General features: G+C 46.1%; 1 protein-coding gene and 1 pseudogene across 1 annotated transcript; one reads left to right on the top strand and one right to left on the bottom strand.

Moving 5' to 3' along the window:
• Window positions 1-3,310: 3,310 nt before the first annotated feature.
• On the top strand, window positions 3,311-7,859 carry LOC114909856 (E3 ubiquitin/ISG15 ligase TRIM25-like). The gene is made up of 6 exons (XM_029249693.1): window positions 3,311-3,934; window positions 4,245-4,340; window positions 4,539-4,772; window positions 4,892-5,060; window positions 5,334-5,384; window positions 7,245-7,859. Exons 1-6 carry the CDS (start codon window positions 3,344-3,346, stop codon window positions 7,784-7,786), a joined length of 1,683 nt encoding a protein of 560 aa, XP_029105526.1. The 5' UTR covers window positions 3,311-3,343; the 3' UTR covers window positions 7,787-7,859.
• An 8,324-nt stretch (window positions 7,860-16,183) lies between these two features.
• Window positions 16,184-16,306, bottom strand: LOC114909929 (uncharacterized; annotated as a pseudogene).
• Between the last annotated feature and the right edge of the window lie 2,010 nt (window positions 16,307-18,316).

The following is an 18,316-nucleotide window of genomic DNA, read 5'->3' as shown; positions in this document are numbered from 1 at the left end:
CCCCGGAGCCTTGCCACCGAGGAGTTTTTTGACTACCTCAGCAACTTCAGCCAGGGTAATGGACGAGTCCCCCTCCAAGTCCCCAGCCTCAGCTTCCTCTACGGAAGGCGTGTCGGAGGGATTGAGGAGATCCTCAAAGCACTCCTTCCACCGCCCGAGAACATCCTCAGCTGAGGTCAGCAGCGCACCACTTCCACTGTAAACAGTGTTCGTGGAACACCGCTTCCCCCCTCTGAGTCGCCGGACGGTTTGCCAGAATCTCTTTGAGGCCGACCAAAAGTCTTCCTCCATGGCCTCACCGAACTCCTCCCAAGCCCGAGTTTTTGCCGCGGCGACTGCCAGAGCCGTGCTCCGTTTGGCCCGTCGGTACCTGTCAGCTGCTTCAGGAGTCCCATGAGCCAGCCAGGCCCGATAGAACTCCTTCTTCAGCTTGACGGCATCCCTTACTTCCGGTGTCCACCACCGTGTTCGGGGATTGCCGCCGCGACAGGCACCGGAGACCTTATGGCCGCAGCTCCGAACCGCTGCCCTGACAATGGAGGTGTGGAACATAGTCCATTCGGACTCAGTGTCCCCAGCCTCCCTCGGGACCTGGTTGAAGCTCTGTCGGAGGTGGGAGTTGAAGACCTCTCTGACAGGGGCCTCCGCCAAATGTTCCCAACAGACCCTCACTATGCGTTTGGGCCTGCCAGGTCTGTCCAGCTTTTTCCCCCGCCATCGAATCCAACTCACCACCAGGTGGTGATCAGTTGACAGCTCAGCCCCTCTCTTCACCCAAGTGTCCAAGACATATGGCCGAAGGTCAGAAGAAACGACTACAAAGTCGATCATCGACCTCCGACCTAGGGTGTCCTGGTGCCAAGTGCACTGATGGACACCCTTATGCATGAACATGGTGTTCGTTATGGATAAACCGCGACTAGCACAGAAATCCAATAACAACTCACCGCTCGGGTTCAGATCAGGGAGGCCGTTCCTCCCAATCACGCCCCTCCAGGTATCACTGTCGCTGCCCACGTGGGCGTTAAAGTCCCCCAGTAGAACGACAGAGTCCCCAGTGGGAGCGCTTTCCAGCACGCCCCCCAGGGACTCTAAAAAGGCCGGGTACTCTACCCTGCCGCTAGTGCATAAGCACAAACGACAGTGAGAGACCGTTCCCTGACCCGAAGGCGTAGGGAGACGACCCTCTCGTTCACCGGGGTAGACTCCAACACATGGCGGCTGAACTGGGGGGCTATTAATAAGCCCACACCAGCCCGCCGCCTCTCACCTTGGGCAACGCCAGAATAGTGGAGTCCACCCTCGATCAAGGAGAGTGGTTCCAGAACCCAAGCTGTGAGTGGAAGTGAGCCTGACTATATCTAGACGGTATCTCTCAACTTCCCGCACCAGCTCAGGCTCCTTCCCCGCCAGTGAGGTGACATTCCAAGTCCCAAAAACCAGAGTTGGCGCCCGAGGTTTGGGTCGGCTGGGCACTCGGCCCCGACCACCGCCCAAATCACAACGCACCGGCCCCTTACGGTTTCTCCGGCAGGTGGTGAGCCCACCGAAGAGCGGCTCCACGTCATGGCTTCGGGCTGAGCCCGGCCAGGCCCCGTGGGCATAGACCTGGCCACCAGGCGCTCGCATGCGAGCCCCCCCCCCCAGGCCTGGCTCCAGGGTGGGGCCCCGGTGACCCCATACCAGGCGGGGTAAACGAAAGCCTTGATTTTTCCTTCATAAGGGGTTTTTGAACCGCGCTTTGTCTCGTCTGTCATCCAGGACCTGTCTGCCATGGGACACCCTATCAGGGGCATATAGCCCCAGACAACATAGCTCCTGGACTCATTCAGGCACTCAAACCCCTCCACCACGATAAGGTGGCAGTTCACGGAGGAGCCATCAAAGGTTACACACTGATATTTTGTGTGCACAGCGGAAGTACATCCTCACGTGACTGGATTTCTGTGTGTGTGTCGGGAGAAAGGGGGCGGAGAGGAAAAGTGTAACTCACTGAACGAAACACATGTAAACAAAGTGAAAGTGAAACAAGGGTGCTTCTCCTCGCCAGTTCGCTCCAATGGGCGCTGTGAGCCGCACCACTTGACCGCTTGACACTGCCCTGTAATAACTGGACTTGACGTGTCGCTCCGAACCCGCCCCGCACACTAGTAGCTCTGCGTCCCTCACTTTCCAGCGGCTTCTTCCCAAACTACAAACGGAACTGCGTTGCTTTTCAACTTTACTGTAAATGCGGGTCCGCGGGTAACACATTTATATTTACATTGACATTTATTCACTTAGCAGACGCTTTTCTCCAAAGCGACTTGAATGGATACTGTGTAACGTTACTAGCCCTCACACCTTATTCACCAAGGTGACTCACACTGCTAGATACACTACTTAGAATGGGTCACTCATCCATACACCAGTGAAACACACTCTCTCTGTGTCACTCACACACTAAAGGGGACCTGAACAGCATGTCTTTGGACTGTGGAAGGAAACCGGAGCACCCGGAGGAAACCCACGCAGACACAGGGAAAACATGCAAACACGGATCACAATCCGTCGCAGTTGTAACTTCCGCTGCAAAAAATACTAAAATACTGTGTCATGTAAGAGGATGAATCAACACACGTGGTTTTTCTACTGTTGCTGCCAGAGGCAAACAAATCATGAACAATTAATGTGAATAATACAGTATGAATATAATGAGGAATATACTGTATGTACATGTCAAATCGGGGGGGCGCGGTGGCACAGTGGGTTGGACTGGGGTCCTGCTCTCCGGTGGGTCTGGGGTTCGAGTCCCACTTGGGGTGCCTTGAGATGGACTGGTGTCCCGTCCTTCTTGCAGAAAAAGATATTTCATTGCCAGCAACCACTGTTGTACGCTGTATTGTTGTGGATTTGATGAATAAACCATTGATTGATTGATCGATTGATAATCCATAACATGGTACAGAACTTTGCTACACTCCACTAGACCTCTAGACAACCCTGAAGTCGTGACACGAAGGTTCAGCATTTTGCTTGTTATAATAAAATGCTCAGGTACCACATGATGTTAAAAAGACTGCAGAACATAAGATGTGTCAGGATTAGAAAGTTTCCCTCTAAAACAATGAGACTCTTGTTTCTGCAGTAAAACACCGAGAATATATGACAGTGTAAAGAGTCAGAAAGGAGTCCGAGAGAATCTCTGCGAGTCAAACTCCACTCTCTGCTCATCCTGCTCCTCTTAGTCTGGTCTCAGTTCAACACCACACCTCCTGCAGCAGAAGCAGGAAATACGTTCCACTGCGACACACACAGGAAGAGAGAAACGAAACTGAGCTCTGTCCTCTGTGTGTGCAGTAAAATGGCAGAAGGTGGAGTTCATCTGGATCAGGACAGATTCAGCTGTTCAATCTGTCTGGATCTACTGAAGGATCCAGTGACTATTCCCTGTGGACACAGTTACTGTATGGACTGTATTAAGGGCTGCTGGGATCAGAAGGATCATACTGGTTTCTACAGGTGTCCTCAGTGCAGACAGACCTTCAGCTCAAGACCTGTTCTGGGCAGAAACACCATACTGGCTGAGGTGGTGGAGGAACTGAAGAAGACAGGACTCCAAGCTGCTCCTCCTGAACACTGTTTTGCTGGACCTGGAGATGTGGTGTGTGATGTGTGTACTGGGAGAAAGAACAAAGCCGTCAAGTCCTGTCTGGTGTGTCTCGCCTCTTATTGTAAAACTCACCTCCAGCCTCACAATGAATCTCCAGCTTTTAAAAAACACAAACTGACTGATGCGACTGGAAACCTTCAGGAAAAGGTCTGTTCCCAACATGACAAACTGCTGGAGATCTACTGTCGTACTGATCATCAGTGTATCTGTCTGCTGTGTGTGATGGACGAACACAGAGGACATGATACAGTCTCAGCTTCTGCAGGAAGGACCGACAAACAAGTATGATCAATAAGTTAAATAATAAGTACTTTGTACGACATCTAATTTTAAAATTTTAACTTTGCACAAATTGATGTTGTAAAAGCTTGAGAAGATGGAATGTGGTCCTTCGGCTCTAATTGTGTTTCCTTCTGAGTGTGTTTCGCGTTCAACTGTTGAAATGAGGAAGTGCAGGTAATTTTGACTCCATCACAAAAACAGAACAGTGCAGTAAATGCAATTAAAAGCTTAAAAAATGTCTGTCTGTTTGAGAATTAGTAACTGCAGTATTTGTAGAATGAGGCATCCTTGTATCCTTGTCTTTCCGTAGAAGCATCTAAAGGCAACACAGAGTGAATTCCAGGAAGGGATCCAGCAGAGAGAGAAGAAGGTGCAGGACCTGAGACAGGCTGTGGACTCACTCACAGTGAGTATGGAGCAGAGGAGAAGACAACAGCTCAGCTGGCTGCTGGAAGAGCCATTTGAGGGCTCAGTCAGGGCTCTCCTCCAGTCACACAGTGAGGAGACCACAGTTGGACCACTTTCCAGTGCTGTGGCTCTCAATCGCACTGAGTCACACTGTGGGGAATAAACAGGCTCCCTCCTCTCCGTGTGTCTCTAACAGCGCTCCGCACAGGCAGCAGCGGAGGACACCGAGAGCATCTTCACCCAGATGATCCGCTCCCTTGAGAAAAGGCGCTCTGAAGTGGTAAACCTGATCAGAGCTCAGGAGAAGGCTGCGCTGAGTCGGGCTGAAGGTCTCCTGGAGCGACTGGAGCAGGAGATTGCTGAGTTGAAGAGGAGAGATGCTGAGATGGAGCAGCTTTCACACACAGAGGATCACATCCATTTCCTACAGGTAACAACACTGCTTTTCTATGAGACTGGAGAACACAGCATGTGTGATACATTTATATGATACACTTAAAGGATGTGAGCTGGAGATGCTTCTTTCACTCATTCTATCTGTGTGTGTAGAGTTTCCAGTCTCTCTGTGTCCCTCCTGGACCTGTACACTTTGTACACTTACCCACCATCCCTGTGGACCCACACTGCTCTTTTGGAGATGTGAAGAAAGCTCTTTGTGATCTCAAAGCCCAACTAGAGGAAGCCTGTAAGAACAAATTCACAGAGATCTCCCAAACAGGTTGGTACAGAAATAAATACATTTTCATCATACACACACGATGTAATACATTGTTTCTCATGAAACACATTTGTACATAGTTATTATATAAAGAACATGGATTTACAGTAATGTTTGTGAAGGACTCAAAGCCCAGTCCATGTGAGTGTGTATTTAATGAAATTCTGATCTCCACGACAGTAGAAATTAAACAATACAGGAAACACACATGTACACAGGACCAAAGGTAAATCCCATTCACTCACCTCTCTGTTTCTCTTCATCTCTTTCTAGTGAAAAAACAACAGATTACGGAACCCAGGACCAGAGAAGAGTTTTTACCCTGTGAGTCTGTTCACAAACACTCAGATAGGCAGACAGAGAGACAGACAGACAGACACACACACACACAAACACACACGTACCTGTGTTTAAGACTAAACTTTGTGCCATTAATTGTGTGGAGTTTCCATGATTTCCCTGAGTTTATGTGGACAGGTGTGTGTGTTTCAGTATTTCAGTGCTGTGACTCACAGAGGTGTGTATAATAGTGAGAAACAAAACTCAAATAGAAGTGTCTTTACTTCAAAAACAGCTCAAGTAAAAGTTCTCATTCAGATATGAACTACAGTAAAAGTGTCAAATTAATACACTAAAACTTTTTGAAGTAACTTTTATGAACAAGTTAAAATACTTTAACCCAATAATGCTTTTACTGTTTGTAAAAACTAGTTCCAGTGTTCACTTATTTCTGTTTCAGAGATATTTTAGAACATAAAGTTCATTATTAATCAGTAAGACACAAAATATGATTCGTTACTCCTTGTGCTCAACTCACTGTGACTGTCGTTTAGTGTGTGTTTGCGCAGAGAAAATGCGGTTTTAACACACTGCTCCTTTGTTATGAGTATTACACACGTCATAGTCCATGATATGATGTGTGATATTCCGTCACTATGACGACAGAGTGTGACAGCAGACAGTGTAGCAGTTAGCAAAGTTCACTTGTAACTTCTCCCGCTGCTCTAGTGTCCTTGTGAACGACACTCACTGCTGCACTACCAATTCCCTCTCACTCAATATCAGGATATATTTCCTGTTATACTGTCACTGATCATTTACAGCGCCTTTTTCTTAAGATTGTGTGGTAAAGTATGAGCAACACTGATTCTGTGAAGTGAAAATGAGTGACAGTCCATCCTGGCCAATGAAAAAAACAGAATAAGTCAGCTGATGTAGAGCATGGTTACTACTGGTTCAATCTGAGAGTAATTTAATTGGCTTAGAGAAATGCTGTAAATGAGATGACCAATGAAACGCACAATATGAAGTCACGTGTTCCGAAAGAGACTGGCGGGAGTTGATGTGATTGGATAATAAAAAACTGCAGCGAGAAATTCGTCCGTCGTCACAAAGAGTCACCAGTTGAGGCTTCATGTGGCATCACTAGTAGCTCCGTTGGACTGTAGTGTCTCCACAAGTGTTTTTCACACGCGGCTGGAAATCCGTCTTGTGCACATTTCTGTCCTCTCAACATTTGGTAAATGTCACGTGTCACATAAACAGTAAACGCTAATCCAGCAGGACTCCATACACTACACACTGCTTTCAGTACAGCCCTTTTGTTTTGTCCTGTTGCTCCCACGGTCTCCGGAGAAACGACATTTCGTTCCACTGAATACAAGCTATAGAGGAATGACAATAAAAACAACTTGAACTTGATGTGTCTCAATTACAGAAATCTACCATATTAATAGTGTAACGACCCGTGTTACTGTTTAAATGTAGATAGTTGCATTATGGGAAATAATGTTAAATGGTGTGTAACCGCTGGGGCCACTTCGGGGGGAAATGCTGGCTGGCTGGCTGGCTGGCTGGCTGGCTGGCTGCGCAAGTCTTGGAGGAAAAGGGGTCCTCGGACCGAGAGCATTATTCCCTTTGTGTTGGTGTTCAAGTAAACCGTTCGTTATGAACGCTACCTCCGCGTCCTTCTTCGCCCGACAACATGCACTTTCTCCACAAATTCATTCAACAAGTGCAGTAAATGTACTTGTTACATTGTATTAATTGTTAGATTAATTACTGACATTTTGTCCACCATTAGTCAATACAGCTGTAACTTACAGGTAATATTACAGTAAACTGAGGTAAAAATGAGGATCAGCTAAAGGCAAAAACTCTTCTCTTCTGTTTTTCCTCCATCAGATGCCTGTCAGCTCACACTGGACATAAATACAGTGAATGAAAACCTCAGTCTGTCTGAGAGGAACACAGCGGTGACCTGGAAGAAGGAGTCCCAGTCATATCCTGATCATCCAGAGAGATTTGACTACTGGAAACAAGTTCTGTGTAAAGAGGGTCTGTCTGGATGCTGTTATTGGGAACTTCAGTGGAGTGGAGATGATGGGATTGATATAGCAGTGTCATATAAAGGGACCAACAGGAAAAGAAAAGGTATTGACTGTATCTTTGGATTCAATAACAAGTCCTGGAGTTTGTTCTGCTCTCCCTCCAGTTACAGTTTCTATCACAATAATGTAGAGATTCCAGTATCTGGTCCCATTTCCTCCACAATAGGAGTTTACCTGGATCACAGGGCAGGAACTCTGTCCTTCTACAGGGTCTCTAGGGACACAATGACCCTCCTCCACAGATTCCAGACCACATTCACTGAACCCCTCTATCCTGGGTTTGGGTTTGGGTTTTTTGCACCAGGATCTAAAGTGAAACTGTGTTCTCTGAGATGAGGGAGTAAACAGGAGCTGAACTCAAACTGAAGGAGGAATCCTGTGTGTGTTCCTGTATTGTTCTCTTCAGACATTCTGCTTATTTTTCTGCTCTGTGTTAATGTTTCTTTAGACATTATTATTAAAGTTATTAAAGCTGTTTGAAAATTGTCTTATTATTCTCTCAGTACAAGTCACACAGTGGTACAGCAGGTAGAGCCACCACAGGGGCTGTTGAGACGTAGGTTCAAATTTAGCTCGGTCTGTGTTGTGTTTGCATGTTCCCACTGTGTTTGTGTGGGTTTCCTCTGGGCGCTCTGGTTTCCACCCACATCTGAAGGAGATGTAGTTCAGATGAACTGGCAATGAATTATAAGCAATAAAGAAATTGCCCATGGTGTGTGTATGAGAGGTTACCCTGTGATGTAATGTTGTCCCATCCATGGCAACCCCCCCTCTTTCCACCTTGCCCCCAGTCCTTCCAGGATGGGTTCGAGACCATCACGACCCTGATGAGGACATGCAGCTTGTGAAAATGGATAAATCTTTCAGTACACACACACTACAGGAGCATCCAGTTCACCTGAACTGCTTGTCTTTGGACGGTGGGAAGAAACCAGAGCACCCAGTGGGAACACAAAGGAAGAACATGCAAACTCTCAACCAACTACATCGGATTTGAAGCTACACCCAAACAGCCCGGGCACTGAGAGGTGGCAGCGCTACCGCTGTGTCACTGTGTTTCCCCATCATACAAAACCTGTATGACCAGTTACTTTACTCCAGGTGGATTTATATCAGTTTAGTCTGAATGAGTATTTGGGAATTTGGAGCCAACAACCTTCATGTGTAGCGCGGGTAAAGTAAACTTTAAGGCCGTGGTCAAGAGGAGAGGAACTCGAGTTCTTCTGGGGCTCGAGGAGGATTCAGCCAAAGGAGCTCGACCACCACCATCAAGATTTGCACTGGCGTTGTCTACAAAGTATGTTGCCGGTCAAAGTAGATCTGTATAGGCACAAACTGACGAGCCACCCACTCTGCCTGCGACTCCAGTGCGGTGAGAGTGAAACTCTCCCGCACGCCTTTTGGGACTGCGGACAGGTGCGGAAGGTCTGGCGTTTGGTGACTCGCTTGTGCAGGAAGATCGGTCCGCAGATGAATTTCACGTACGACAAAGTTTTGAGGAGATGGAACCCTGGTGCTCAGAAGGCAGAAGGCACTGATACTTGCCAATTTGTGTATCTTATACTTAAAAAAAAAACATTAGTGGGAGGGTATCGGGATTTGTCTATCCTGATTTTTATTCACCTACTCGAACGATGAACCTCGGTGCAGCAAGTGGTAGGGAACAAACTAGGTTTGCTTGAGACTTTCATGTCTGCAGCTATGCCTCCTTCTGTTAATGTAATGCATAAATTGTACTTTTGCTGAGATATACGTCTCTTTGGACAAAAGCATGTGCTAAATAAATAAATGTAAATGTAATGTAAATATATCAGTAAATATAACACACACAATGCCTTTCTTCTTCAGTGGCCTTCAAATACACTGCAGTTGAAGCTTTAGTCCCAGGTGTCCCGTACTCGTACTGTCCAGGGGGACGGGTCCTTATTTCAGGTGTCATGGCAGAAATGAGGGATAAATTAGTAGGAAACTGTAAATATTGTAGTACAAATCAATAAATGTGACTGCCATTAATACCAGTGACCCTTCTACAACAATGAAAAGTGCCTTGCAAAAGCTGTCCCCTCCCCGGTGTCAGAGTTTCCCCACAGTGGGAGCGCTGGACCCAATCGCGGAGCACAGGAGGATCTTTCAAGGGGCGATCCAGAAAAAATGGTCAAAAAACAGGCAAAGGGTCACCGATGTGCGAACGAAGTTCAAAGTGAGAATCCGAGAGACGTAATCCGGGGAACGGGCAAAGAGTCATGGTAAGCCAGGAAGGCGTGGAGATACAGGAGAGGCTTCGGGAGACGAGGAGGAGGATGAGGACGTGGGTGAGAACAATTACAAGGAATCAAGGAAGTCAGGAAAGCACAGGCTAGGTACACAGATGAGTAAAAACGCTGAACAAGGTTCCATGTCTGTGTGTGCTCTGCATCTCCTTTTTATGCGCCCGTCCGCTGATCAGCCACAGGTGCTCCTCGTTGGTTTTCTCCTTTTCTTGCTGGCAAACACAGTCACCCCATTACATTCCCCGTAAGTCCCCGCAGCGGTTGAACACTTTATTCACATTTTCCCCATAATTAAACTATTTACAATGAGCACAGTTCCCACTCAAACTTGCAGTAATGTGGGTTGTTACATATACACAGACAGGCCAAATACAATAGTAACCCGCGTGCCGCAACAGCAACATCATCCGCTGTATTGGAAAAATGTTTCACGTGTGTAAACAAAAGCACAAGGGTTTGGATGCACTTCTCCCATAACAAGTCTTCTTGGGCAGGTCTCCACTGATTTCCATGAAATATAGTTCATGTTAAAGCTAAAGATGTTTTCTATTGATCAAACCAGACATGTGATATCAATTAGATGAAAACCTGAACGATGCCAGGAAGTTTACTGATGTACATGTACAGTACTGGTACCTAGGCACTGGGAGATGGTGTAGGCTACTGTCGGTACTGAAATAAAAATTTTGGAATGTTGAGTTCTCTCTCTGTATCTCAATTTTAAGCTATACTTTGCAGTAACTGATGTGTTAGTGTCTGTGGAAAGATTCCACATGGTGCCATATCTAACCTACCTGGTTGAACATATCAAGAGCTTTCTATGCATAATTAACAGAGAAATCTCATCACCTCACATTCATAGTGCCTGTTAACATACAGCAGACATTTTCCTAGGATTCTGATTTGTATAATTTACACAAAATACTATTATCTCAGCATTCTGTTGTTATAGCCATACATACCAGATGGTATCTGGTTGCCAAAGCAACTTAAATGTTTCCTGCTCAGTGTATATGATTTGGTCATTTTGTCATCTCTAATTTTTTGGTGAATACATTTTGAAGTGAACTGAATGGAGAATATTTCCAGGCCTATAATGAAATGGACAATAGCCAGTATAAAAACAGACACTTAAATCTGTCAAACTTGAATTAATGTGGTTAAGCTCTGTCAAACTATAGAGCCTACAATGAAACTGATAAAAACATCTCAACTTTCAGGTAATTTTTAAAGATGAGCAGTTATCAAGGACGAAGTATAACTGAAATTAAGGCAAAACAGATTTTTTTTTTTTGCATTCAAAGTTGTTGCTTTGAATTTATATAAAAAACACCTTTGACAAGAAATACTTCATTATATGTAGATTTACAATCAAATGATAATATTGCATTTAACTTATGCCATTAGAGCTTGGGGAAATTCCTCACAAACTTTACTGAAAAAGGACTCTGTCATTCTCAAAGAAAGGTTTTATGATTTGCAACTAAAAAGAAATGTAAGTCATGTTGACCAAATCCTGAAAAACATGGAACTTTGGCCTTCAATGATATTTATAAATGTATCATTGTTGCTGATTTTACAGATCTAAATGTAGCCACCTTCACACATATCATACAAATAAATTTGTCCACATAAATAAAGACCCAGAAATACCTGCTGTCCTAGAAATGGTAATATCATGAACTTACTTTTGGAGGGACATGACGTGTGTGAAAGCGGTGTTGATGCTCTTTGGTTCTACCTTTGGCGTGTTGGACCAACTTTTCAATGACCAGTCTTATTTCCTTACATATAAATATCATGTTCTCAGGATCAATGAAAAGTGTTTTTTAATGCCGGGCGTTCACCACACATGTAAGTGTTCCACACAGTGGCTGTAAATCCTGAGATGAGATTTGTGGCACCTGTTGTTAATGTGTCTGCTTAATTTTTTCACTTGGACAGTACAGCAATTTGTGTTTTCAGAGTGTTATACACTACAGCAGCAGCTTTACCACCACATTCACTAATTTATTCATTTACACTGACATTTACATTTATTCATCTTATTCATTTTACATCTCAGATAAGTACAGAAAACTGAAAAGTACATCTCTCTCAAACGGGCACAATTCACGTTGTCCTTACATGTTTCTTCTTCTAGAGACCTCAGTAGTTTCGTTGCGGCCGGATGCCCGCGAAACTCCGCGTTTATGTTTCAGTCTCTCTCTGTAACCGGGCCGCCATTTTGTCTCTTTCGACGCCTGTTGTTGTTGTTACTTCGCGGCTAGGAGGTGCGACGAGCTATCCGTTTAGTTCGTCTCCTCCCGGGTTTCGGCACCAAAAAATGTTGTCACGCAGCTTCTTGAGTTCGCAAATGACGAGACCGACTTCTATGTTACATTTAATTAAAAATACCAAGAAAACATCCGTCGCTCCACTCGTACACTCAGTCTGAGGCAAACTCTTCTTCTCACCTACTAGTATCGCATTTACGCTGAAACAACGGACATCTAGTGGCACTTCTATAAATCGCATTCCAAATTGTACAATTTAAACTCAGTGCCAATCACTCGTCAGCAATTACAAGTTGGCAACCAAATACAAACAACACCTTTACACACAACATCAAACAGCAGCAACTCAATAAAAGATACAACATGTCCATCGTTCAAGGAGGTGCATAAAAATGAGCATGCACATTTAAATGAGGATGAGCTGGACTAGCAGTGTAAGAGATATATAAGTATTTAAGATATATATAAGATATGTAAGATGTTTTTTGATGTTTCTTGACAATATGAAGTATGAGGTCCTCTATTATAGAAAACACTACGTTACAATAAACCTGTTGCTGACTCGCAGCCAAGGAATTTTCTGTGCTTCAACTTCAGGTTGAGTGATGAGAAAAGTACTCGGAAGACTCAAATGCCGTGAATGCCAAGAAGTGCTTAGAACAGAGTTAGTGACCAAATTCTCCTTGCTTTAAACATTATTAGTACTTTTCTAAGGCATCAGCCCTATATCGTCATACAGGATCAATAAATGTGAGCTTATGGTAAAGTGTCACGAGCACCTCGCCCGCACCTGCCTCTCATCACGCGGGACGGGATGAAAGGACAAGGATTCCACGCCTGCTTGCGGAACCTGGCTTGAGCAACCGCTTCTCCAGTGTGTCCAACGATTCCTGTCCTTCCAAAGTTCCCGATCTCCTGGCCACTGACCTTTGCTTCGTCTTTTCGTTTACGTCCCTTGTCTCGTTTCCCATGAATCGTCGAACGCACAAAGCCTGACCCACGCCTGTCCCTGACTACTGCTCCATGTCTTGCTCCTCGGCTTTCTTTGTTAAAAAAAGGAACCCACGACTGGGTCCTACTCGCCTTCGCCCCGGCTTCCACTGTTCCGGCATGACACAAAGGCTGTGAATTGTCCAGTCATCCAAATATTCCAGTGAAAAACAGTGTTTAGGGATTATTGTTGACAAAGATGAGAAAAAATGCTCCCTCAGTTTAAGTACTATTGCTGAAACGAAAAAGAAAAAACTCAGTGTCTGCCTCCAGAGAGACCAGGGGGTATCTGGTTTGAATCCCACCCTCAGCCACAATACCCTTGAGCAAGGTGTACACACACACACACACACACACATTTTCTGAACCGCTTGTCCCATATGGGGTCACAGGGAACCGGAGCCTACCCGGCAACACAGGGCATAAGGCCGGAGAGAGAGGGGACACACCCAGGACAGCACGCCAGTCCGTCGCAAGGCACCCCAAGTGGGACTCGAACCCCAGATCCACCGGAGAGCAGAACCTGGTCCAACCCACTGCGCCACCGCACCCCTTGTTGAGCAAAGTACTGACTCTAAATTTCTCCTGTGAAATGACCTACAGTGAGTGTAGAAATAATTGTGAATAGCTTCACATTGTAACTGGCTTTGAGAAAAGTTTGAGCTGAGTGAAAGAAGAGACAGTCAGAGAGCTGTAGAGGAAATGAGGCTCAAACCCAGGGGACAATGCTGTACACTGAAGGTTGTTTTCTCCAAATCCCCAAATACTCACTCAGACTGAACTGATGTAAATCAGTCTCTAGTAAAGTAACTGCTCATACAGGTTTTGTATGATGGGGAAACAGTGACACAGCAGGTAGCGCCGCCACCTCTCAGTGCCTGGGCTGTTTGTATGTAGGTTCAAACCCTGTGCAGTTGGTTGGGAGTTTGTCTCTTCTCCCTGCGTGTTCTAACTGCGCCACCGCGTGGTATGCCAGCTGTACAGCTGCCAAGCAAAAGGCTCTACATCACGAGGTGAAGGCCGGTCAGCGCATCATCGGGATGGAGCTCTTCAACTTGGACACCATCTATGCCGGTCGACCGAGGAAGAAGGCTGGCAGTATCATCGAGGACACCACACACCCTGGTCCCTCCCTGTCTAAACTGCTGCCGTCTCGCAAATGGTTCATGACAATAAGATTCTGCACCAATAAACTGAGGAACAACTTCTTTCCCAGAGCTGTGGCCTCCAGGAAGCTGCTTCTGAACTTGTGGGAAATCTTGCCTTTCCGGTTCGGTGAATCACATCCAACACTCCTGGACTGGTGTTGATGGACAGCTGTAACTCCAAATTCAAGTCAGGGAAAGGTGAAAATCAACAAAGGGAAAGCAAAATTGTCACTCCTGTGGCCAGAGTGGGACTCACTGTCAGCCTGGGAGTTGCAGTAGATGCTGAAGACCATCCCTTAGTATTACTGAACAATGAAAAATTAACTCAGGTAGCTGTGATGCCACCCTAACCATACAAGTTATTCCATATCCCAGATTAAACACACATTTCTGAACCGCTTGTCCCATACGGGGTCACGGGGAACCAGAGCCTAACCCAGCAACACAGGGCGTAAGGCTGAAGGGGGAGGGGATTCAGCCAGGACGGGACGCCAGTCCGTCGCAAGGCACCCCAAGCGGGACTCAAACCCCAGGCCCACTGGAGAGCAGGACCCGGTCCAACCCACTGCACCACTGTGCCACCGCACCCCCTCCTATATTAAACAGTAAAGGATTAAATATATAAGAAAAAGCTTCTCAGTAAAAACCATTTCAGTTTCTGAGGGCAATGAACTGAAACATGTTGGATCTTACTACACATTTTAGCTCACACCGTCTCTCAAGAAAAGCCTGACAAAGACTGTCACTAAAAGATAAGTACACTCAGTAGGCAGTAGCCACCTGGAAGTGGTTGATGATCAACATGACTCAGCAAATTGGAACATGAGAATCCAGCTCATCCAAACAGGAGTAGACTTGAGTGCCCAGGGAGTGAATCGCAGAATCTCGGTCAACCAGTTATTTACCCGTTTATACAGCTGGGAAATTTTACTGGTGCAATTTAGGGTAAGTACTTTGCTCAAGGGTACTACAGCTGGAGGTGAGATTTGAATCTCTGACCTTTCGGTTCAAAGGCAGCCGTTGTAAGTACTACACTACCAGCCAGGAAGGAAGCGATGATTTACAGGTGTGTGGAAGGTTCTGGGGGGTTGGTTGGTTCAGAACAATTATACCGAAGGACGAGTAAAACGACACCTCGCGCACCACGGTAATGGGAGCGTCGTGTGTAAAAAGAGACCTTTTATCTTTGGTTCTCAGAGGGGAGCATGGCGGCGCGGCGGGTTGGACCGGGTCCTGCTGTCTGGGGTTCAAGGCCTGCTTGGGGTGCCTTGCAATGGACTGGCGTCCCATCCTGGGTGTATTCCCTCCCCTCTCCAGCACTATGCCCTGTGGGCTGCCAGGTTAGGCAGCATAAATTATACGCTGCCAGGAAGGAAGTGATGTTTTACAGGTGTGTGGAAGGTTCTGGAGACAGTTGGAACTGATTCGATAAAAACATACTGCTTAATATCAGCAATATAACCGCAATTTTACCTCAAACCTGGCACTGAGCTGAAGGGACGTCCGAAAATTGGTTCAGAACAATTATGCCGAAGGATGAGTAAAACGACACCTCGCGCACCACGGTAACGGGAACATCCTGTGTAAAAACGGACCTTTTACCTTTGGTTCCAGTGCAGGTTCACATGTCACATGGCAGCTGTTGACTCCTCTTTAGTCAGGACTTTGTGTCAATACAACCGAACGTGATGAGTTCTCCTACCAAGAAATGATCGCCAATCTACCTCTGTGCTCTCATCCCTGCCCTAAAAAGGTACCGCAGTACGCGCCACAGGCCACGGAGCCCCTCCGTTTTGCCCCCCGCTGACGGAGAGTACGCTGCAGTATTCGGCCGATTCCTCTTGATGCAGGGTGACTGACGGCGTGAGTTAGATACACTGCCTGCTGTCAGTGAGCAACGGGGCTGTACATTTGTGCTGTTAAATTACTCGTTTTGGCCTCGCCTTCGGATGTGCCCGTCATTACGTGCGTCTGAACATGGCGGCCCACGACACTCTCTTCAGGTCCTCATCTTCTACTTTTCAACAGGTTTCTTCTTCCGGGGGTGGGGGGGAACACACCGTTCCTGGAGATACTGCAATACCAGGTTGATGCGTGGAGTGGATGGAGCAACCCCCTATTCCATCTCCCTGTTCCAAAAATCCACTTAATATATGGTCCCCAGACAGGGAACATATCATTTACATTCATTCATTCATCAGACGCTTTTCTTCAAAGCGACGAACATCTCAGCAAAAATACAATTTGTTCATTACTTTAGGAGAAAGACACACAGTTGCAGACAAGTGATTCTTAAGTAAATATAGTTTGTTATTTTCCACTTTATGCACCGATGTTCATCGCTCGAGTAGGTTTATAAAACGCGGGGTAGATGAATCCTGATCACCTTCCTACAATTTGTTTAATAAAGGTTACATTTACATACAATACAGGAGTAACGGCTGTGTAAAGGCTTATCTGGGGATTATATAAAGTTGCGGTACATGAACATTTACACCATGAGCTTGAGAGATGATGGGCGAAGTGAGTCTGGAAAAGGTGAGTTTTCAGACCCTCCTTGAATGAAGACAGAGTTTCAGCAGTTCTGAGTGGGAGGGGGAGGTCATTCCACCACAACGAGCCAGAACCGAGAACCAGATATTACATTGTTAAGAAGAGATCAGAATGGATTAGCCGCCCATCAAAGGTTACACACTGATATTTTGTGTGCACAGCGGAAGTACATGCCCACGTGACCCGATTTCTGTGTGTGTGTGTGTGTGTGTGTGTGTGTGTGTGTGTGTGTGTGTGTGTCGGGAGAAAAGGGGGCGGAGAGGAAAAGTGTAACTCACTGAACGAAACACATGTAAACAAAGTGAAAGTGAAACAAGGGTGCTTCTCCTCGCCAGTTCGCTCCAATGGACGCTGTGAGCCGCACCGCTTGACCGCTTGACCGCGGCTTGACCGCTTGATCGCTTGACACTGCCCTGTAATAACTGGACTCAACGTGTTGCTCCGAACCCGCCCCGCACACTAGTAGCTCTGCGTCCCTCACTTTCCAACGGCTTCTTCCCAAACTACAAACGGAACTGCGTTGCTTTTCAACTTTACTTTAAATGCGGGTCCGCGGGTAACACATTTATATTTACATTGACATTTATTCACTTAGCAGACGCTTTTCTCCAAAGCGACTTGAATGGATACTATGTAGCATTACTAGCCTCACACCTTATTCAGCAAGGTGACTTACACTGCTAGTTACACTACTTACACTGGGTCACTCATCCATACATCAGTGAAACACTCTCTCTCTCTGTGTCACTCACACACTAAAGGGGACCTGAACAGCATGTCTTTGGACTGTGGAAGGAAACCGGAGCACCCGGAGGAAACCCACGCAGACACGGGGAGAACATGCAAACACGGATCACAATCCGTCGCAGTTGTAACTTCCGCTGCAAAAAATACTAAAATACTGTGTCATGTAAGAGGATGAATCAACACACGTGGTTTTTCTACTGTTGCTGCCAGAGGCAAACAAATCATGAACAATTAATGTGAATAATACAGTATGAATATAATGAGGAATATACTGTATGTACATGTCAAATCGGGGGGGCGCGGTGGCACAGTGGGTTGGACTGGGGTCCTGCTCTCCGGTGGGTCTGGGGTTCGAGTCCCACTTGGGGTGCCTTGAGATGGACTGGTGTCCCGTCCTTCTTGCAGAAAAAGATATTTCATTGCCAGCAACCACTGTTGTACGCTGTATTGTTGTGGATTTGATGAATAAACCATTGATTGATTGATTGATCGATTGATAATCCATAACATGGTACAGAACTTTGCTACACTCCACTAGACCTCTAGACAACCTTGAAGTCGTGACACAAAGGTTCAGCATTTTGCTTGTTATAATAAAACACTCAGGTACCACATGATGTTAAAAAGACTGCAGAACATAAGATGTGTCAGGATTAGAAAGTTTCCCTCTAAAACAATGAGACTCTTGTTTCTGCAGTAAAACACCGAGAATATATGACAGTGTAAAGAGTCAGAAAGGAGTCCGAGAGAATCTCTGCGAGTCAAACTCCACTCTCTGCTCATCCTGCTCCTCCCACTCTGGTCTCAGTCCAACACCACACCTCCTGCAGCAGAAGCAGGAAATACGTTCCACTGCGACACACACAGGAAGAGAGAAACGAA

This window comes from Scleropages formosus, chromosome 2, assembly GCF_900964775.1.
Source record: "Scleropages formosus chromosome 2, fSclFor1.1, whole genome shotgun sequence".
In the NCBI taxonomy this organism is placed as follows: domain Eukaryota; kingdom Metazoa; phylum Chordata; class Actinopteri; order Osteoglossiformes; family Osteoglossidae; genus Scleropages; species Scleropages formosus.
This window is presented reverse-complemented; position numbering and strand designations above follow the sequence as displayed.

Bases quoted from the DNA above. Each gene is read 5' to 3' on its own strand.
- LOC114909856 (XM_029249693.1), top strand. From the start codon at position 3,344: ATGGCAGAAGGTGGAGTTCATCTGGATCAGGACAGATTCAGCTGTTCA. The intron at 3,935-4,244 runs GTATGATCAATA...GTCTTTCCGTAG, and splicing joins CAGGAAGGACCGACAAACAA to AAGCATCTAAAGGCAACACA. The intron at 5,061-5,333 runs GTTGGTACAGAA...ATCTCTTTCTAG, and splicing joins CACAGAGATCTCCCAAACAG to TGAAAAAACAACAGATTACG.